The 20,901-nt window shown below is 44.7% G+C and overlaps 3 protein-coding genes and 1 pseudogene across 5 annotated transcripts; 3 read left to right on the top strand and 1 right to left on the bottom strand.

Annotated features, from left to right (window-relative positions):
• The first annotated feature begins 555 nt into the window (after positions 1–555).
• Positions 556–6,632, top strand: TTC9C (tetratricopeptide repeat domain 9C). Its single transcript, XM_039860436.1, has 4 exons — positions 556–1,226; positions 1,313–1,578; positions 4,638–4,820; positions 5,851–6,632. The coding sequence occupies exons 2-4, from the start codon at positions 1,326–1,328 to the stop codon at positions 5,943–5,945; spliced, it is 531 nt and encodes a 176-aa protein (XP_039716370.1). The 5' UTR covers positions 556–1,226; positions 1,313–1,325; the 3' UTR covers positions 5,946–6,632.
• Positions 2,986–3,104, top strand: LOC120600934 (uncharacterized; annotated as a pseudogene).
• An 865-nt stretch (positions 6,633–7,497) lies between the features above and the next one.
• ZBTB3 (zinc finger and BTB domain containing 3) lies at positions 7,498–14,864 on the bottom strand. 3 transcript variants are annotated; one of them, XM_039860415.1, is made up of 2 exons: positions 14,729–14,864; positions 7,498–12,902 (listed from the first exon to the last, which is right to left on the bottom strand). In XM_039860415.1, the coding sequence occupies exon 2, from the start codon at positions 12,851–12,853 to the stop codon at positions 11,297–11,299; it is 1,557 nt and encodes a 518-aa protein (XP_039716349.1). In that variant the 5' UTR covers positions 12,854–12,902; positions 14,729–14,864; the 3' UTR covers positions 7,498–11,296. The 3 variants fall into 3 exon arrangements, with proteins under 3 accessions (XP_039716349.1, XP_039716347.1, XP_039716348.1); XM_039860413.1 differs by lacking the exon at positions 14,729–14,864 and adding an exon at positions 13,248–13,400; XM_039860414.1 differs by lacking the exon at positions 14,729–14,864 and adding an exon at positions 13,182–13,204.
• A 23-nt stretch (positions 14,865–14,887) lies between these two features.
• POLR2G (RNA polymerase II subunit G) lies at positions 14,888–17,952 on the top strand. Its single transcript, XM_039860437.1, has 8 exons — positions 14,888–15,007; positions 15,141–15,250; positions 16,126–16,285; positions 16,828–16,878; positions 16,982–17,047; positions 17,149–17,220; positions 17,484–17,517; positions 17,734–17,952. The coding sequence occupies exons 1-8, from the start codon at positions 14,996–14,998 to the stop codon at positions 17,745–17,747; spliced, it is 519 nt and encodes a 172-aa protein (XP_039716371.1). The 5' UTR covers positions 14,888–14,995; the 3' UTR covers positions 17,748–17,952.
• Positions 17,953–20,901: the final 2,949 nt, after the last annotated feature.

The raw sequence follows: 20,901 nt of genomic DNA, 5'->3' as shown, positions 1-20,901 counted from the left end.
GCTGTGGCTCAAGTGCCTCGTAGCACGGAGGCGTGTGCGCGCCGTCTTTTCGTACTTCCACCCGGGGACTGCGCAGCCGCCCGGAGCTCCCTTCCCACATGCCCCTTCCACCCCGTCACCACCCTCACTCCCGTCGGACTTCCGATCGCGGTGTCGTCTTGGGGCTTGCTCACTAATTTTTCTTTCCTACTGTCTATACGCGCAGCAATTTCTCGAGAGTAAAAACAAAAAAAAAGCCAAAGGGGAAGCTGTTGCAACATGAAAGCCTACTAGTAATTGCCTTTCTAGTTAGTAAACCCTTAAAGGGCTCTCTAAAACCAAGGAACACAGCAACCCCTGAGCCCTCCTTCCTCCGCCTATCCCTCAACTTCTACCCAGCAGCAGACGCGCCAATCTCGCCTTTTAGCTCCTTTATTGGCCAACTTGAATCGTCATTTGCAATTCTGATTGGTCGTCTGTGATTGTCCGGATTTTTCCAATTGGCGAAACTGCAAGGGGATTTCATTTTATTTTTTTCCGGGTTGGTTCGCAGGGGATGCTGGAGAGACGGGGCCGTTTCTGCGGGATTACTTTTCTGGGGCTGCTTCTGATTGGGCGGCGCGGCGCAAGGCGCGCGACCCTTTAAACAACAAACGGTCTGGAGACCTGAACCTGTCATCTGGATGCTCCCACCCGTAAACCGAAGCCCAGTGGGAGACTTCCGGGCTTGGGCATCTGCAGAGGGCAAGGGACTGACTGCAGGGCTTTGAAGGACTTGCAACTGAGCAGCTCTGCGGCCGGTCAGTCTCGGCCTGTGGGTTGTGGTGCACAGGTCACATTCACCTCGGTTCCCCGGCTTTTGGCACAGACGTCCACAAATGCTTGTTGAATACGTGCGAATAAAGAGCTAGGATGGAAGCAATCTTTTGGGACTTTTCTGAGCAGTGTCCCCGCCTACTTCCTTCCACTTCCAGGTCAGGGGGGTGTGTCCAAAAGAAAGGGGGAAGCAAATTCCGCCGGCATTCGCACGCCTGCTAGAATTCCTTAGTGCGGCCTTTGCTTTTTAGGGGTCTCCTTACCCTGGAATCGCCTCTTTAGAAAAATCACTTCTCTGGCTTTACTAGTCTCATCCTCTCCCTGATTACTTCCCTGCACGTCTAGAGATCGAAAAATAGTGCAGAGTGGAGAGGAAGAGGCTGTTGTAGAAACAAGCAAAGCTCATTCCCCGGAGGGCCTCCTGGAGAAGGGTAATTTCCTGCCTTCTTAAGTCGGCTATCAAAATCAGTAATTTAACTCCCATCTCCAGAGCTTCAGTTGCTCTTTCACTTCCCAGTTCCACAAGAGTAATGGGCGACAGAGTTATGGAGAAGCGCCTGCAGGAGGCTCAGCTGTACAAGGAGAAAGGGAACCAGCGTTACCGGGAAGGGAAGTACCGAGATGCTGTGAGTAGGTACCATCGAGCTCTACTTCAGCTGCGGGGTCTGGATCCAAGTCTTCCCTCCCCGATACCTAATCTAGGACCTCAGGGTCCGGCTCTCACACCTGAACAAGAAAACACACTGCACACCATCCAGACAGACTGCTACAACAATTTAGCGGGTAAGAACAGGGCTGAAGGGTGGGTAGGGTATCCAGGCAGGCACATGAAAATCTGTGAACATGGGAAAAAAACACTGATGTGTTTTTCTGCTGTCATCTAGTTAGTCTGTCATGACTTGAAATATATTTCCAATTTATAGGGCTCTAATTGAGTTTCTGTAGGGCAGTAGTTCTCAAGCTTCATCTGGAGAGTTAAACACAACTCCTGAGCCCCACCCCCAGTGATTCTGATTCAGTGGATCGAAGATGGGGCCTACTATTTGCATTTTCTAACAGACTCTCTGGTGATGCTGATAGGTTTAGGGAATTTTATATGCTATAGAGAAAATACTGAATTTAAATTGAGGGTATTGTGTTTTTAAAAATAGTTAAAATACCTGAATAGGGCACGTGCTTCAGCTGTTAAGCCATTCATATTAGATGCTTCTGATAGCTTTTACTTATTTTCCTCCTTCCTATAAATCAGCTATATAGTAACTTAGGTAGTATCTTCTATCCCCAGATGGCCTTTGGTGAAGAGATGGTTGTCAAGAATTAGTACCACTAGGATTAATCTGCTAAAAGAAAGGAGATTCTTAGGTCTGTTCTATGGCAGAAAAAATAACCATAGAGCTAATTAATTTTGAAGTATATTAAAACATTTTAATGGTCCATATTGAAGCCATAGAACATATTAGGAGTGGTTTTTACACTTTGTAATGTTTAAAAGTGATTTTTTTTTTTTTTACTACAATACTCATCGGCTATGCTTTAGTAAAAATCTAGCTTTTTTACAGTGTGTGTCCAGTGCTAGAATCAAGTAACAATAATAGTAATTATAGTAGCTGATGTTTCAATTGAACGATTATTTATTAGATGCTGAGGATCCCTGCTCTCATGAAACATGTATTCAAGTAAGATAAACAAATGACAAAAAAAGTAACATATATAATATATTAGAAGGTAAGTACTGTGGGAAAGTAAGCAGAAAATGGGGATAGTGAGTGCTACAGGTATGGGAGTGTTCACTTTTGAAGAGAGTGTGTCAGGGAGCATTCATTGAGGTGACATTTACAAAATGCCATGGGCAGACACTGTTTAAGCCCTTTACACATATTAATCCATTTAAGTGTCACAGCGATTATTTGAGGTAAATTTTAGGAAACAGTCAAACAGATATTAAGTGCTGGAGCTAAAATTGAACCCGGGCAATTCTTAAATCCAGAATTCTTACTGTAAAATACTGCACACTGTTAGAGAAGAGACTATGTATTAGGGAACTGACCACAAATTAAAGAAACGAGATGTTATAGAGATGGGTATCTAAATATCTTGACTCTTTAGGCAGACTTGAAGGCAGAGTCTATGGCTCAGCCATCTGTGAAGTCTCTGCTTGTGGGTGCTTGGTAGAGGCTCCATAAAGACTCACTGTACGGCCATGCCACCCTGAACGTGCAGGAACTCGTCTGATCTCAGAAGCTAAGCAGGGTCAGGCCTGGTTAGTACTTAGATGAGAGACCACCTAGGAAGACCAGGTGCTGTAGACATTTAAAAAAAAAAAGTCACTGAATTAACAATTTTCACTTATTGCCTACCTATAACATGTTGAGCAGTTTATTTATAGTATCTCTCATTTCACAATAATTCTCTGCAAGGTAGTTATAATTATCCCCATTTTATAGATAAGGAAGCCAAATCATGTCACAGCCTAAACCTCCCAGTGGCATCTCATTATACTTAGGAAAAAATCCAAACTCTGACCCTTACCTACAGGGCTGGACATGAGCTGGCTCCTCCATACCTGATTTCGTAAAGTACATTTCCAGTTTTTAGCTCTGTAGGATCTCTTAGGTTAGAATGCCCTGTCCCTTGAATGACCCTTGTCATTCAGATCTTGGCTCAAATTCACTTTCTTAGAGAAGCCTCGAGTAACCAAGCTGCACTCTGACCTCATGTACTCTCTATCCCAGGACAGTTCTGTGTTTCTCAAAGCACTTTAAAAAATTCATTTATTTGTTTGTTGTGTATTCCTACTACTTGGGTACTAGGATGCAAACTCTTAACTCAGCAAGATGTCTGTTTTGTGCCTCTTACTCCCTGCTCCTAGTTCTGCCTAGCACAAGGTCAGTGCTCCATAACTAATTGTCAAATGAATGACTGAAGCTACATTGATGGAGTAATTGACCACCAATCTGGAGAAATATCTAAATATAAACCATATGACCACTTGGTGGGGATGTTGTAGAAGGGATGCAAACATCAGCCTAGGCATTTTAATGTCTTCATCAGCTCTGATTCTCGGTTCTTCTCAGCACCATGATGTAATACTACTCTGTTTAATTCCCACAGTTATGAAATAGGGATACATTTCTCAGTTATAAAAAAGGCAGAACATTAGCCTGAGCATTGCCTCCTAAACAGATTTGTATTTTGAGGTGCCACTAAATCATCCAAGGGAATAGTGAAATAATATATTATCATTGAGAATGAGGATGATTTTGGAGTTAGAGAATCCTTGATTCAAATTTCTTACTCATTCCACCTAGAAGCTGTGGGATCTTGAACGAGTTACTTTACCTCTCCGAGTCTCGATTTCTTCATCCATTAAATGGATGAGATTTTATAGGGCGGATGAGAAGATTAAACGAGCATACAGCACAGTGCTTGCTATTACCTCACACAATGGCAACCACGGTTGTCAACAAAGCTGCAGTACGAGAATGATGGGGAAATGGGAGATTCAAGACAGAGAGCCTTGCGTAGAAGAGACACAATGAAGAAGAGGTTTAAATTTAAAGTATGTTTTTATCAGTTTTATAGTTGGACCTAACCCAGCACTAGGTACATAGTACCTGCCTACATTTGGTAGTTACTGAAGTAGATTGAAGGTATGTAAAGCTTTATTCACTGCTGTGTCCCCAGTGCCTAGAAGAATGTCTAGGGCAGGAGAGACACTTAATATTTGTGATGAGTGAGTGTTGATAAAGTACCTTTATTTGGTACTGCCTTGAGGTGACCAGCAGAATTTAGTGTAATGAAACCCTCTTCCCTCCTCTCTTCCTTTCATTTGGCCCCATTAGCCTGTCTCCTACAGATGGAGCCAGTAAACTACGAACGGGTGAAAGAATACAGTCAGAAAGTCCTGGAACGACAGCCTGACAATGCCAAGGCCTTGTATCGGGCTGGAGTTGCCTTCTTCCATCTACAGGACTATGACCAAGCTCGGCACTACCTCCTGGCTGCTGTCAGTCGGCAGCCAAAAGGTGAGAGAGAAGGGGATTGAAGTGGTAAGGACAAAGAAAATTGTCCTGCTGAAGGGGTGGCTGTGGAAGGGGTTTTGTTTTATTTTACTTTTTAAATTGATTGAGTTTTTTGAATCGGTGATAATACATTCAGGTAGTTCAAAATTCAAAAAGCATAAAAGTATACAATGAACAGGCCTTCTGTTCTTGTATTCTTGTGTCCACAGGAAAGCAATGTTGTGTATCCTCCAGAAGTCGTTATGTTTAAATATTTGCTCTCCCTTCCTCCCCACAGTCAGAGATTTTAAAGCACTGTTTTTCAAGTTTCAGTTTCTAGATGTGACGGAAATAGGATCTGGATTCCAATGAATATACTCGGTAATCCTCATTCCTGCCAGCTCTCCAGCTGGGGTCTGGGTTTTGCTTTATCGATTTATCCTTTAGCTCAGCTAACCCCAGGTATGACCTAGAAAAAGGCCAACTGAGGCAGAATCTGAGACTTGGTAGTTTGTTTCCAAGACAGAAAGGATATTGTGAAGCAGGTGGTCTAGGATGGCCGACTCATTCCTGGATTCATGGTTCAGCAGTGAAAATTGTCTCCCTTTTTGCATTCTGGCTTAGAGCAACTGTTAGATGCTAGAAGTAGTGGCCCCAGAACGTTATAACAATATAGTAAAATCTCACTAACTGAATGAGAAAGCTACTATGAATTAATCAAGATATAAAACATGAGCTACTTGTTCACATTTCTTACCTTGACTACATAGATTCACTGCCCCCTAGCCACGTGTGGTATCTTTAGCGTCTCTGCGATGGCAATAACTATTTCTTCAAACTCTCTTTCATTACAAAATTAGCAACCAGCCCAGCCCTATACAGAGATTTAAAAACAATCCAAAGTGATATAAATGAGATCTACCGGCATAGAATAGTTGTGCTATATTCAGATCTTAGAATGACTTAAAAAAAATGGAAGTACGTCAACAGTGTTCTCCCACCCCGAGGTGCGATTATGGTCTGCCTCTAATCGCCTTCTTCATCCTCCTCTAAGATGCTAACGTCCGGAAGTATCTCCAGCTAACACAGTCTGAACTCAGTAGCTACCATCAGAAAGAGAAGCAGCTCTATCTGGGCATGTTCGGTTAACAAAGAAGAAGGACTCTCCTCCACTTGAACTTAGGTGAACCATTAAAGACCCATCAGTGAAACCTGAGCCTCAGAAGAGAAATTAACCCCATACCTCTGACCAAGGTGGATTTCTGTCCGGTTTCTAGTTCTGCACAAACTCTTTACTATTTTCACAGTTTGCCTCTTTTTTGTCTGTCCATCTGTATTTTATATAGCTTTCGTTTCATGGTGTTTGGGGGACATTTACCTTAAGAAATAGAACCAGAAAACATTCATTAGCTATGGGTGGAATTAATCATATCTGTGGCATAGATTATAATGATAGATGTTGTTAGGTGTATTAGAGGAGAAGGCTCGCAGAGGATGAAATAACGATAGGAAGAAAGTAGTTTCTTTCTTTTTTTCCTCAGATGCCCAAAAGCCAAAGTTACACAGGCTGCAAACTGGACAATATATTGCTTTTGTGAAACTACACAATTATAAATTGGGCCCATGTGTCTTAAAATGAAAAATTTGAAATTAACCATGTTTGATTAAGTTAATTCCTTATTCTTAATATTCCACATACATTCAGATTTTTTCCCCCCTGCAAGAGTATCTGGTTCCTGTGGTTTCTCTTGGTAATTTCTTGTCCTTGTTATTGTTTATACTCGGATCATGAATATAGTATACTTATTTTTTTCATTAAACTCTTTTCTCTTAAAATCTCTGGAGTCAAGCATTTAAGTATTTATTTAATAACCCTTCAGCCCTCATGCCAAAAAAATGTCCAAGTAGACATTTTAATTTTTAATAGGTGCATAGATACAGTTTGCTCGTTTCTCTAAGATACTTAGGAAAGACAGATTACTAAGTCTTCTAGAAAGAATGCCATAAAAGAGCAGGATAAAAGCATAAGTCTGTGCTTTACCCGTCGCCTTGTATTCTGAAAAAGCTTAGTTCCTTTACAGAGGAGGGAAGTAGTGAGTGCCTTTTAAGCACTTTCGAGAACTTTCTGGAAGCTTTTTTGGGCATGGGTGCAGTCAGGGCTCAGGGGGAGACCCCATCAACGAGGAGCTCCTTTGTTACTCTACTCACTGTGAGTAATGTCCACAATGTACTAGTTCTACAGTGTAGATGAGACTATAGCACTGCCTCCACCTTTATGAGTGGAGGTGATAATGGTAAGCGTGTGTCATGAGCCATCATACATTCAGAAAAAAAACCAAACTCTGTCTTGCCAAGTGTACATGAGTGCTCCCTTTTTCAGTAACACCCTCTCTCCCAATGAGCTAGGCTCCCGTTTGTGTCTCCCTATACCCTTAAGTAATACAACTATCGGCTTACAACAGAAGTTTTTTCTACCAGATAATCCAAAAGTAGAATATTTTATTCCTCTTCCAAGCTTCTTAAATTTCTAAGCCTAGATTGTTCATAAAATTTTGTCATGGTTGCATGTTTTGTTTGTTTTGGGCTGGTTTTGCTTCCTGATTTTATTTTATTTTTTATTTTTTTTCCCCAAGACTTAATGTTACAGTGAGCTATCTTCTGTATCAATGAAGAAAAAAAAAATAAAACTGATATTTAAAAATGTGTTTTAGAAATTTATTGCACTCATCCGTTTATTAGCACTGCTAAGAGACAAAGTAAGTAGTGGTCAAGTTTACATTTCGGTCTATTTCCAAGGCCATCTCCTGTTGAGCTGTTAATGAACATGAAAGTGGACAAAGGTAGGCATTCTGACTGGGTCTGGAGGAGGCCTGGCAACCCCACCTCCTGAAGGAATCAGCCAGAGGATACCAAAATCTCTATGCTCAGAGGTTTGTGGTGTGGGAGGCTCCTTAACTTACTGATCCATAAAGGCTTCCACACAGGACTTGAGGGTTTGACTGAAGAGAAAGCGTTCATGGTGGATGTGAAGGTTCAAACTTTGGCACACACCGGACAGTTTAGAACAGTGTTTTCCGAATTCATACCCACCCTTTTACAATTTTGCCAAAACCACATACTGCCTATACTACTATTTAGTCAATATTTTATTTAAATACATGTATATATTTAAAAGAATTTTTGCACAGAGGAACATGTTAAACGATCCCACGGGAATGTGAACAGCAAACTCCAGACTGAAACCATAAGATGAATAACCCAATTTCTTCAATAAAAAAAAATTGCAAGGAAAAAGAGAGGAGAACCTGTAGATTAAAAAAGGTTTGAGCGACATCAGCCAAATAAATGTGACTGTACTTTGGATTCTGATTTGGAAAAAAACTAAACGTTTATGAGGCTGATATAATAGAAAATGTATATATTGGTCTCTTCCTAGTTCCTGGCATAGAGCTCCTAAAACCCTTGAGTTTTGGATTCTGATTTGAAAAAACAAGTTTATGAGACAATCATGGAAATTTGAATAAGAATTATTGTCAATTTTGTTGAATGTGATAATGTATTTGGTCTTTTTTCAAGATTTCTTTTAGAGCCGCACACTAAAATTCCTTACTGATAAAATTGGGGTAGGGACTTTAGAGCACAGCATATCATCTGCCAAAAAATATATATAAAATAAATACATTTTATAATTAAAAAGTATTAGTATATGTCTAAGTTAACCATTTTTGGAAACACTGGCTTTGGCGGGGAAAAAATCAAAATCCAATATGGGAAAAAAAAGAAAAAGAATCCAATGGGATGGGCTGAACTGGTGAGTTTTGTGAGGCTGAGCTTGGCTAAATGGTGATCGAGGCAGCATTAGACACCAAGTGAAAAGACACTTTAAAAAATAGCCTGTTAAGAAATTAAATCCTAACCTAGAAATATATCCTTAAAACTGGAAGGCAAAGGGTGGTTGTTTGAAAACTAAGTCAGCTTATACTTCAAAAGCAAATAACTTCTCAAGGTGAAACTCAATAGGCTGGGGCCCGGCCTGGCCCCCACATAGAAGGAGGCTGATTTTGTCTCAGTAGAAGGAAGAATTATCCAACAGTTAGAGCTGCCTAACAATAGACTAGGTTTCTTTTGGGGACAGTGAGTCCTCTTTCAAGCAGATGTTTAACAACTGGCAAAAGCAGCATCCAGAGTTGGACTAGAGGTTGGATGAGCTGAACTGACCTTCCTTGAATCCATGGATGGCACCATCGAGACCAATGGAAACTGAAGAAAATTCTCTGTTGATAACACTTCTACAGACCAGCATAATCTAGTCCTAGTGTCCAGCAGATAAAGTGACACAACTGTAGCCTTAACTTGTGTTGGCTGCTTTAAACATCTTGAAAATTCCTAACGGCCACCTCCAATGTAGAATGCATCTCACATCTAAAAATAATATTGTGTGCCAACTATAATAATAATAATAATAAAGGAATACATCTCATGCTGGGAACTGAAAGCAAATGCTTGCTCTTCAGCAGAATTTCACCAAGTAACAGATCCTCCTTAGGTATTAAGGGTGGCTGAGATAGTAACTGCTTAGTGTGTTCTCCAGACTGTCTAGAGAAATTATATACATGTAGACTCAGATATTTATTATGTCTTATTTTTAGGAACTGATGTTCTAATAAGGCAACCAATTAATTTTTCCCCCGTGTGTGTACATATGTACGTACACATATATAACACACATGTATGTATGTATATACACACACATGTACATATATTTCACATACCATAAAATTTACCCTTTTAAAGGCAACTGATTCTTTTCAGGCATTTTGATTTACTCTAGGAAAGACTTTGGAAAAGGTGCTCCACTCAGCTAGAATAGCTCTAATTGTATGTATATCTTACCTTGTTTCACCAAGGAGTTAAGGCAGTATTTGCATAAATGCAATAGCCATATGAAAGATAAATTAAAAGGTTATTCCAACACGAGAAAAGTGAAAGGTGTAGAATTCACTCTTTCGGCCACGAACATGACAAGGCTCAACATTTGCTTCCCATAATGCCCCGGACAGGGAGTTTTCTTTGGCCAAATCGTCAAGGTTCAATTCTGTCTCCTTCCTATACCTCAAAAAAAGTAGCTTTAGTATGAGTGTACAGTGCTGATTATGACAGACGAATCTTAAAAAAGAAGTAAAGAAATTCAGAAAATTTACTCACATTTTCACCTTTTTCTAAATTCTCCTTCCTGCTGTTTTGCACTTGGTTCCTCCAGAGAGAAGGGTTTCCTGTAGCCCACCCTACAGCAGCACTGTTCACCACAGACTGGGGCAGACCCTTCTCTTACATTCCTAGAACTCTTCTCCCTCCATCCTACAGCAACACACCCAAACTCTCATTTCTCTGCTGTCTCTACACTGTCAATAAACACTTGTGTGACGCGGATGAGTAATTTGACCTCTCTAGGCTGTCAGCACACTTGAAGTAGAGGAGTTGGACTCATCTGAGTCTCTTGCCTTTTAGTTTTCCCAAGCACCCATCATTTCCATACCACAGGCCCTCGACCTACCCCCACAAATCCACCACCATAGAGCTTAGTGCTGCCTTTCAGTTTCTCATTTTTAGACCTTGATTCGCATTTATGACATGTAGGCAAACATTTCAAGTCATCAATAAAGTATCTGTTATTGAAACAGCCAACCAGAGGTCTTCCTACTACATGAAAAGCAGAGGCAAAGGGGTAAAGGAGCAAAGCCAAACACTCAAAAGGACGAAAAAGAAAACAACTCACAGTCTTCAAATTAACTACCTTCATCAATGTTCTAAATCAGCATAGGGAGTGTTTAAAGTCACAAGCCATGGTTCAAATTCTGGTTTGCCCCTTAACCAGCTCTATGACCTGGAACAAGTTAACTGATTTTTGAGTCTTAAGTTTCCTTGTCAGTGGGGGAAAAAAAGGAGGGGACCTCATACCTCATAAACTTTTTGATTAAATTAGTATTTATATGAAGTCCCTAATACAGCCCAGTACACAGGAGCTCAACTAAATAAACCATAATTGTGTAAGATTCCCTAATTTGTATACTTTTCCTAAGTAAAGTCTACATTGCCCTCTGCCTGTCTCGCCTCTTTACTCATAAGCAACCTGACCCCCAGCCCTACCTACCACAAGTACAGATGTCAGATTGCTAAAAGATCTGGAGGAGAGGTGTGAAAGTCAGGAGGCAGAGGTTTGTGGAAGAAACCAGCCAACACCACTTCAACAAGATACTTTCACTGCTAGCTTTATGGTCCAGAATGTGGAGTGAGAAGCAATTATACCCCAGAAAAAGTCCCAGTGCCCTTCAGAGGTGCTGACTGACATGCTCTGGCTGGGTAAAGAAAAGGGTGGGAGGTACATTCAGCCTAGGCAGACTCTTCATTCTGTCACCCAGCAGGGAAAATGACATGCTTCCAACTTTCAGTGCTGCCCCAGTAATGGCGAGACCTAGCATCAGCCCGTTTCCCCCCAGATCTTAGTTTTTAGGGCCAAGTACAAAATCTTTGGGGGGCCCTCCACCACAACTGTTCTGTCTGTCTGCCGTAGGGGAGCCAGGGACAGGCTGCACGCCTAGGAGGGGGCCAGCCTCTGGATCTGGTTTGCTGCGTTTGGCCAGGTCCTCATTGTGAGCCTTGCGGATGTGGCGGTACAGGTCCCCTGACTGTGTGTAGCTGCGTAGGCAGTAGCGGCACTCATAGGGTCGCTCACGTGTGTGCACTGTGGCATGTCGCCGTAGTGTGTAAGAACATGAAAAGGTCTTCCCACATGTCTTACAAGTGGGAACATCTTCAGTAAAAACCCCAAAGCTTCCTGGGGCTGCTTCATATTCAGAGGGCAGATAAAGTGGCTCATGCAGGGCAGGGGGAACTGGCAGAGGGGAGGTCACCAGTCCTCGATGGTACTGCCCTGGACCTGGCAGCAAATGGTATGGTAGGTGAGGATCTGGGGGCAGGAAGTGGTCACTTGGCCCCACCTCTTCCAGTCCTGCTGCCCTTGGCTCTTCAAAAGCCTCTGGCTGAGGGGGCTGTCCACTGTACATTGCTCCTCCAGGTGGGAACAGTCCCTCAGACCCCTGAGGCTGCTCCTCCGACACTTCGGGCTCCTCATCAGAAATCACAATAGCTTCGACTTTCACCTGGACCAGCTCGGCTTCTGCTGGGGTTGGAGCCTGGGATGGAACGGGGGCTAGGACTTGGGCTGCAGCTGATGCTGGGGGATAGAAGCCTTGCAATGGTCCTCCAGCACCCCTTGGTTCCACCACCCTCAGACTCTCAGAACTCACATCGAGGGGAGCCAGTGGCTCCACTGAAACTGTTGCGAGGCCAGAAGAGAAGTAGTTTGCAGGAATAGTCTCTGTGGAGCTACTGGGGCTGGCAAGAGAGACATCGGTCACTGGTGGAGGAGGTGCCCGTAGATGCGGTGAGTCAACCTCCACGCCAGGCTGTGTAGTATCAGCCCCACTGGACATTGGTGGCTCATCTGGAGGGCAGACAGTAGGTGAGGAAGCTGTAGGGCCTTTCCATTCTCCCTTGCCCCAATGACCTGATGTCTCAGCAGATGCCAAGGAAGGCTGGGGGCCACGAGAAGTGCTAGACAAAAATGCCAAACTAGAGGGCTGTGAGGTGTTTTCCTCCTCCTTCTTGGTACTATCCGCCTCCGCCAGGGCCCGGGCTTGCAGCCGCCGCTTACACACCTTGACGATATCATTCATGTGCAAGTAGCTGGCAGCTGCCAGAACGTCTTCCACAGGGGTATCCCCTCTCAGGACCAGCTGGCCAGCATACATAAAGTCCAGAAGCAGCCCAAAGGCTGGGGCCGTGACAATCTCGTTGTGGATACACACCAGATCCCTCTTGTCCAGTTCCCGCTCTTTGTAGAAAAGCTGGAAGAATGGGCTGCAGGAGGCCAGCACTGCCCGATGGGCCAAGAACTGGGTGCTACCCACCATCACGGTGCAGTCACAAAGGAAACCCTGGGACCGCTGCTCTCGGAGGCTCTGCAGCAGCTGCTGACTGTGTTCTGGGAACTCCATAGCACCCCACGAAGGGAAAGCCCCCAGAAAGGTCCCCACCAGTGGCTCCCTGGGAAGAGAGGACAGTGGGTTAGGGCAGGTAACCTCCCCAGAAACCTTAACGTCAGCCCTGAGCTACCACTTGTCACTCCAAACCCTCTGGCAACACCCTCCTGACCCGAAGACGCTCGCTTAAATTACTACCCTTTTTTCCCCTAGGTCACACTCAGTGGTCTCCTTTTAGCTCCACCCCCTCGGCTTAACCTTACCAACATGCCCCGCCTAGTTCACAAAAGCCCCGCCCAGGAAGTCCCGCCCCCTAAGCAGCCTCTGCTTCCTTGATGTCCACCCAGTTTCTTCCAGCAGCTCCTCTAACTAGAAGTCTCTTTCGCTCCCAGGCCTTCCCGGGCGATACCTCTACGCCCCACTCCGGGAATTCCCTGAGCCTTTCTCTCTCGCACTCCAGGGGCTTAGAAGTCCTAGGGTGGGAACTAGCCGAGAAAGCTGATCCCTCACCCACCACCGAGCAGCCACTGAGTGAACTCCGCCCCTTCCCACCTTCTCAGTTGCAATTGGCTCAAGTTTGCCTTCCCTTGTCACGGATTGGTTTGCTATCCACTAACTAGCCTCCCTTTCTGAGCGGCGTCTCCAAGTGGGTGCTGGCGGCCGTCGCTCAGGCAACTAGGCGTCGGATTGGTTGGCGTTCCTGCCCTAAATATTTTCCTCATCGTCCCGCCTTCTTTGTCTCAGAGCCCTCTGGATTGGCTGAACTTCTCCATCTAGCTGAAGCTGTAGGAGGGCGGGGACCCTGCCCTAGAAACAGAGCGCGACGTGCTCGCGGAGGGGCGCAAGGCCTTCCACCGTGCAGCGGACTGCAGGTCGTGTCCGCTGCACGGTGACCGGGATAAGAACGAACAAGCGGGTGTGGTACCCAGGAGGCCGGATTTTTAGACCTCGCTCTGCCGTAACGGTAGGCAAAAGCTACACCTCTCTGAACTGCAGTTGTCTCTTGAATGTTCCTTACACCTTCAAAAATTCCCAGGTGCCATACTGCTTCATTCTCTCCAATCCGATGGTTCGGGCTCCTGCCTCAGTAATGGTGGTATCAGAGAACTAGCAGCTGCATGAATGCTGTCATAATGTCTTTAGCCTGAACTCTGTAGTCAACTGACAATGAAGAGATTAGAGTGTCCTCTGTGTCTGGAGACTTCTAATTAGGGCAGGTGTTGATAGGAAAAGAGAGGGCTCAAGGCCCTAAAATGCCTCAGGACAGAAAAATAAAGAACATGGCCACTTCCGAAGAAATGTTTGAGAATCCCTGGACAACAGAAGAAAAGGTCGTAAATTGGAAGTCAGTGATACCTGCCTCTCCTCCAACCAGGGCAATGTGTTGACAGGGTTACCGAAGGATTAATTTTAGTGTCCTTCACCCACTACTCACCCCTTCACCTACCACACTAAGCATCTCCACTTTGTTCTGCAGCCAAGCCCTCCAGTCAGAACTAATCAGAAATAGGGTCAGTTCATCTACCTTTAATCTTTGTACTAATGACATGCAGGCCACACTGGCCTATGGCCTAAGCTTGAGGTCTAACCTTTTTAAGATATTCTTCCCAGCTATACAATATTTATTACTTAAGAATTTAAACTAACATAAGTAACATTTTTTTCATGAAAAATAACTATATTTCCCCAAACAGAAAAATATATAGTGAAAATAGTGGCATTGTTTTACATTTTTCCAAATTTCTTTGATGTCTGGCTTAATAAAGACAACTGGACTCTCACATCTGCTTCTGTTTTCAAACTACTATGAGATATTGTTTCGATTATATGAGTAAAATCTGATTTATGTCATCTTTCATTAACTAATTAATTTCATTTAAAAGTACTTACTGAGCATCTATTCTGGGCCAAACACTATTAGTTTATGAATGGCGGGTTTGATCGCTGGTGGGCGGGCCGAAGGGGCGGTGCTTCGTGGATTCCCCGCCCACAACAGGGAGGCCCAATCGGGTCCGCGGAGGGGGCGGAGTCCCGCCCCCTTCACCTTGGCTGGCCCGGAAGCGGATTTGGGGCGGTTACTTGCATTTCCGGTTGCACTGGCGGCTACGCTGCTCGGCAAGGTGTGGATTCCGCTGCTCTCCAGCCTCCACCGGGAAGATGTTTTACCACGTGAGCAGGACACAGGGTTGCGCCGAGAGTAGTGTCCAGAGAAGGAACGAAGCCGGGTGCCGGGACGAGGGACTGCCTCTTACCCCATCTTCCTGCTGTGCCTTGCCTGGTCTCCATCTCACTTTCCCTGCAGATCTCCCTGGAGCACGAGATCCTGCTGCACCCGCGCTACTTCGGTCCCAACCTGCTCAACACGGTGAAGCAGAAGCTCTTCACTGAGGTGGAAGGAACCTGCACTGGCAAGTGAGTGCTGCGCTCTCTGTGTCGCCTGATCCATGCGCACACCTCACCCAGTGCTTGCAGCCGCTCCCCAACTCCTCGTTCCCCAAGGTCCTGCCACCTACTATGGGGAACCCTCTCACATACTCCTAGGCGCCGCAGGCAGTCAGTCCCTTCCTGGTTTGGGTTCTCATGGCGCCCTCTGCAAGCTGGATCACAAGGCTTTCTTTCCACAGACGAGATTGGTCATTCATTTACTCTGCAAATATTTCTAAAGCTCCTGCTGTGTGTGCCACGTCCTGTGTTGGGCCCTGGGAACAATGGTGAACGAGATAGAATGAGGCTAGCCCTCCAGTCTAATTATTGTTCTTGTTTCTGCTCTCCGTCTGTGATTCTACTGGTTTTCTCTATCCACCATACCCAGGGACCTGACATGGCACATCTCTGGGGTCTGGTTTCTCACATGGTGATGTGAATGAGCTGGGATGAGCCAGGGCTATGGAGTACTTGGGTCTCTGTCATCGAAACAACTCGAGGTGTTTTTTGAACATGTAGATTCCTGAGCCTCATCCCATCCCTACAGAATTTAGACTCTCTGGAGACAGGCCTGGGAATCTGCATTTTAATAAGTTCTTCCCAGGTGATTCTGAGGCATCCCAAAGATTGAGGTCTCTTGGCTCAATCTTGCAGCCTTCTTGGACATTTATCGTGAAATTATGAGAGTAGCGTTTGGGTTATAGATTCTGATCAGTGTCCTGTCTTCTTTCTTGGTCACTAGGTTCTTTGGGGGCCATCTACTTTCCACTGTGGGCTGTCCTCCTATCCTTAGGCTCACTGACTCTTGTGTGTAAAAGAGGCTCTTCCACACAGTGCCTTTCTCTTTCTCATCCTCTTTGTAGGTATGGCTTTGTAATTGCTGTCACTACCATCGACAATATTGGTGCTGGTGTGATCCAGCCAGGCCGAGGCTTTGTCCTTTATCCAGTTAAGTACAAGGCCATTGTTTTCCGGCCCTTTAAAGGGGAAGTTGTGGATGCTGTTGTCACTCAGGTCAACAAGGTGAGACCTTATATAGGGGACGCAGTGGGATGGTTCCTCAGAAGATATGGGATAGGTCCCAGCTTCACTCATTAATTCTGTGTTTTTGGCCAAGTCACTTTTTTGTGCTTCACTTTCTTCACTTGTCAGAAGTTATACTGATTTCACCCTGCCTCATTCAGGGGCATGTAAATCAGTATTAATAGTCATAATGACGGGGTAGTTACTGTGGGCCAGGTGATGTGTCAAGCCTCACAGTGACTCTGGGAAGTGGGTGCTTTTATTCCTTTTTATAGAAGCTTAAGCATGGAGAAGTTAAGTCTAGTGGCCAAGATCATGTGATCAACAAGTGTTCAAATCCTGGACTGACAAGTTCCAGACCTCAGCTCTTTATTACTACACTGTATTTGCTTAACTTGAAAGCTTGGAAAAAGAGAAATGAAAACAAATGCTACAGTTCAGAGTGGCTTCAAACATGGAGAATATTATTAGAAATCAGATAAAGATGGGAAACTTAGAAGAGTGAGAGACAAAAGAAAAAGCAGGGGTCATTTTCTTTCTAGGTTGGACTCTTCACAGAAATTGGACCTATGTCCTGCTTCATCTCTCGACATGTAAGTCTGGGCACGCTGGGTGGGGCTGAGGAGAGACACCCGTTCGTGACCAGCTACTGGAGCATCCATTTTAAGTGCCGAACTAGTCTCACTTTCCTTTCAGTCCATTCCATCGGAGATGGAGTTTGATCCTAACTCCAACCCACCATGTTACAAGACAATGGATGAGGTGAGTGGGTAGGAAGAAGTCAGTGAGAGGGAGGAAGGAATGAGCCACCCCGAGGGAGAGTATTGGCTGGGGTGTCTGAGTATACTCTTCCTTCCCCTCAGGACATTGTGATTCAGCAGGACGATGAGATCCGCTTGAAGATTGTGGGGACTCGTGTGGATAAGAATGATATCGTGAGTCTCGTGCTCGCCTCCCTGCCTCACTTTCCATGTTGTCCAGAGGCTCAGTCTGGCTGCTGCTGGGGAGGCAAGGAAGGTGCCTCGTCCCGGGCAGAGCTGGGAGTTGTCAATTTCTTCCTACCCGGAGTTCTCGGGGGTTCTGTGCTCTTCTGCCAGGAAGAGGGGATGACGGGTGGGCAGAAGGCCTGGGGCTGGAGCTTAAAGGATAGTTCTGTGCTCACTTAGGCTTCATTTCCTTTTTACTTTCCTTCCTACAGTTTGCTATCGGCTCCCTTATGGATGATTACTTGGGTGAGTGCCTGATGGTGCATGCCAGGGTTGTGGCCTGGGGAAGGGGTGTGTGGGGGCAGTGGTGGAGATGGGATTTAATACCTGAGTCACAGATGAAGGAAACTGTCGTGCGTGTGCTTGGAAGATCCAGGACATGTGTCTCTGGGGATGGGAAGTGCACAGTTACAGCTGCCCCAGGCTCTAGATCTAACTGACATGCGTTTCCTATTCTCCCAGGGCTTGTGAGCTGAACTCCAGGGCCTCCTACCTTGTTTGGTCCTTATCTAGGAGATGCGACTGTCATACTTCCCATGTTGTCCAGAGGCTCAGTCTGGCTGCTGTTGGGGAGGCAAGGAAGTTTCCTTGTCTCAGAAGACATCTGTCTCTTCTTGTAGCTTAACAGCCACTCCCAGATTTTGACTGTGTATTTTAACCATAAAAGGTCCTTGGTTCTCATGGAAGTGTTATCTCGTCTTTCTTTGGTAAGGACAGCTCTTTTTTAAAAGGCTGGGAGCAGTTGCTCACTAGCCCCTCTTTTCTTGTCTTGATGCCTCAACTAGCCTCAGCCACCCAGGGGATCTGACTAATCTTTTTGCCAAGGTCTGAAGTTGACCTCATTGAAAGGAAGGCACTAATATTGAATCTTTGGCTTCCAGCAAATGATACTATCATTAGAGCCACTCAGTACCAATCTAGTTTTTTAGTATTTGCCCTTCCCCCACCCTTAAAAGTAAGAGTATAATAAAAAAAAACAGCAAGTGTTGGCAAGGATGCGGAGAAAAGGGAACCCTTATACATTGTTGGTGGGATTGCAAATGGGCACAGCTGCTATGGAAAACAGTATGGAGGTTTCTCAAAAAATTAAAAATGGTTATACCTTTTGACCCAGCAATTACACTTCTGGGTATTTATCCAAAGAAAATCAAAACAATAATTTGTAAAGATCTGTGCACCCCAGTATTCATGGCAGCATAATTTACAATGGCCAAGATATGGAAGCAACCTAAATGCCCATCAACAGATGATTAGATAAAGAAATTGTGGTTCATTTACAATGGAATATTACTCAGCTATGAAAAAAAAAAAAAGAAATCCTACCATTTACAATGACATGGATGGACCTAGAGGTTATGCTGAGTGAAATAAGTCAGACAGAGAAAGATAAATACCATATGATTTCACTTATATGCGGGATCTAAGGGAAAAAAAGAACAAACTAAACAAAAACAGACTCACAAATATAGTGGACAATTTGGTGACAGAGAAGAAGCGGGGGTTGGTGGACTGGGAGAATGGGGTTAAGAGTTAAAGAAGTACAAATTAGTAGTTGATAGATGGTCACGGGGATGGGGAGCACCGCATAGGGAATGTAGTTAGCATTAATACATTGGCTAGGTGGAAAATCAGAGGAGAGAAGGAGCGATTAGGGGGGTGGTTTTATAAACGATATAAATTTCTAACTAATATACTGTATACTTGAAATTAATTAAAATAAATTTAAAAAAAATAAGAGTATAGCCAGGGAGAGGGGTGAGGAGACAGCAGGCAGGGACAGGTGAACAGGAGAGTAGTAAAAACACAAACTGTTGGTTCCCAACACAGCCCTTCCTAGTATGGGTATATAAACAACAGAGGCCTTTATGTGCTAAGCAGTCACTACACTAAACTGAACTGAAGATATGAAAATAATACCAAGTTTGGAAGAGACTGATGGACAGAGAAACAGCTCATGAAACATGAGTACATGGGTGCTGGTGAGGATGTGGAGTGTGGCACTCACCAAGAAGGCTGGCACTGTGTGGAGAAGGGACTAAGTAGGGATGGCCTGGAGATGGTCTCCAGGACTCTTCTGATCTTTTAAGGTTTGGTACTAGGGGAGTTAAAGAGGTCTGTATCTTTCTGATTTTAGTATATGTGCTGCCAAAGTGAGCACACTAAAGAGGTCTTAAAGAGATCACAGGCTAATAGTAATAGGAGTGTCTGCCTGGTAACGTGCCAAATCCATTACACATCTTTACACGCATTACTGAATTTTCACAACAGCTCCATGAAATAGGTTCTGTTATCCCACTTTACAGTCTATAAAACAGGTCAGAGAGATGAACTAACATGCCTAAGGTCACATAGCTAGTGAGTAGTGGAGCTTCGATTATTATTTTTTTAACTGTCAGTCTGTCTCCAGAGCCACCATAGCTCTTCTGGCGGGCACTGGGTGGCTGGGAGTGAGTGGGACCCACCTTTTTCCTATCTGCAGCCATGTGGGTCTCACTACTGCTTTCCCTGGCCCTGCCCCCACTCAGGTTGGGGGCCAATGAGCCCCAGGAAGCTTGGATACAGTTTCACTGCATCCTACAGGCCCCTGGGCCTTCCTCCCTTCATTATCTTACCTCCGAGGTTGCCAATGGCTGTCCAGAGCAATGAAACCTTAGCAAGGGACCTGTCAGCAGCCCAGATCCTGCTGAGCTCATCTCAGACTCAGGGCTTCAGAGGTTCTTCTCTTCATGCATAGGTAGACAAAACGCTCCAGTGTTCAAGCACAGTACTGGAACTATTCCAAATGCCGTTGTGAATATGACTGGAAAAGTCTCAGCGGGGTCACAGTCTCCTTAGGTGTTGTTGCCATGGCAACCACAGTCGCATCCATCTGGCTTTCCCAGCTCTGGTCTCAGAGGACCTTATTTTCAAGAGGCAGCAGCATCTACCCTGAGAAGGAGGAAGGGCGAGGATGCTCCCCTGCTCCATTGCAGAAAACTCTGTTCTGTAAAGAATGGCCCTTGAGAAATACCCCATTTTGGATGAACATAAAGGAATTAATTTATTATCTGCCTCGTGATGTGTGAGTGAAGGAAAGTTTAACCAGCAAACTCTGCCAAGTGCTTTCACAGGCATTATCTAATCTACAGTAACCCTGTTAGGTGGGTATTATTACCCCATTTTGTAGATAGGGGAAATGTGCTTAGGTTATTTGCCCGAAAGCAGGGTCATAATTTGAACCGAGGTTAGTTTGACTCCAAATACTATCCTTTACTCGATAAGCCCACTTGCTTCTCAATCGAGAACTGCTTAAGTTTGGGAAAATGTGTGTATATAAAACTGTCAAGGAAGTCTGCAAGGCAGGTGAGGGCTTATATTTGGCTTATTGGATAGGAGTGGGGAAGATACGAGGTAGGGTGCACGAATGAGCAGAGCCCTGAAGTCTGGAGATTGCACGTCTCTCAGTCAGAAGACGCTTCTGCCCACAGAGAATACCTAACAAGAGCTCCATCTGTTTGGGAAGGGGAAGTGGCCGGTGATGTCGGAGAGGTAAGCTAAGCACCACTATGCGGGCAGGAAAACTAAGCCAGACACCAAAATCTAAAGCTTTGTTGCAGTCGCATAAATGCAAGTGCTCGGAAACTCAGGAGC

Source organism: Pteropus medius, unplaced genomic scaffold, assembly GCF_902729225.1.
Source record: "Pteropus medius unplaced genomic scaffold, Ma_sr-lr_union100, whole genome shotgun sequence".
NCBI classification, from domain to species: Eukaryota; Metazoa; Chordata; class Mammalia; order Chiroptera; family Pteropodidae; genus Pteropus; species Pteropus medius.
Note: the sequence above shows the minus strand (reverse complement) of the source record. Positions and strands in the feature narration are given on the sequence as shown.

Bases quoted from the DNA above. Each gene is read 5' to 3' on its own strand.
- TTC9C (XM_039860436.1), top strand. From the start codon at position 1,326: ATGGGCGACAGAGTTATGGAGAAGCGCCTGCAGGAGGCTCAGCTGTAC. The intron at 1,579-4,637 runs GTAAGAACAGGG...TGGCCCCATTAG, and splicing joins CTGCTACAACAATTTAGCGG to CCTGTCTCCTACAGATGGAG. The intron at 4,821-5,850 runs GTGAGAGAGAAG...TCCTCCTCTAAG, and splicing joins TGTCAGTCGGCAGCCAAAAG to ATGCTAACGTCCGGAAGTAT.
- ZBTB3 (XM_039860415.1), bottom strand. From the start codon at position 12,853: ATGGAGTTCCCAGAACACAGTCAGCAGCTGCTGCAGAGCCTCCGAGAG.
- POLR2G (XM_039860437.1), top strand. The intron at 15,251-16,125 runs GTGAGTGCTGCG...TCCTCTTTGTAG, and splicing joins GAAGGAACCTGCACTGGCAA to GTATGGCTTTGTAATTGCTG. The intron at 16,286-16,827 runs GTGAGACCTTAT...TTTTCTTTCTAG, and splicing joins TTGTCACTCAGGTCAACAAG to GTTGGACTCTTCACAGAAAT.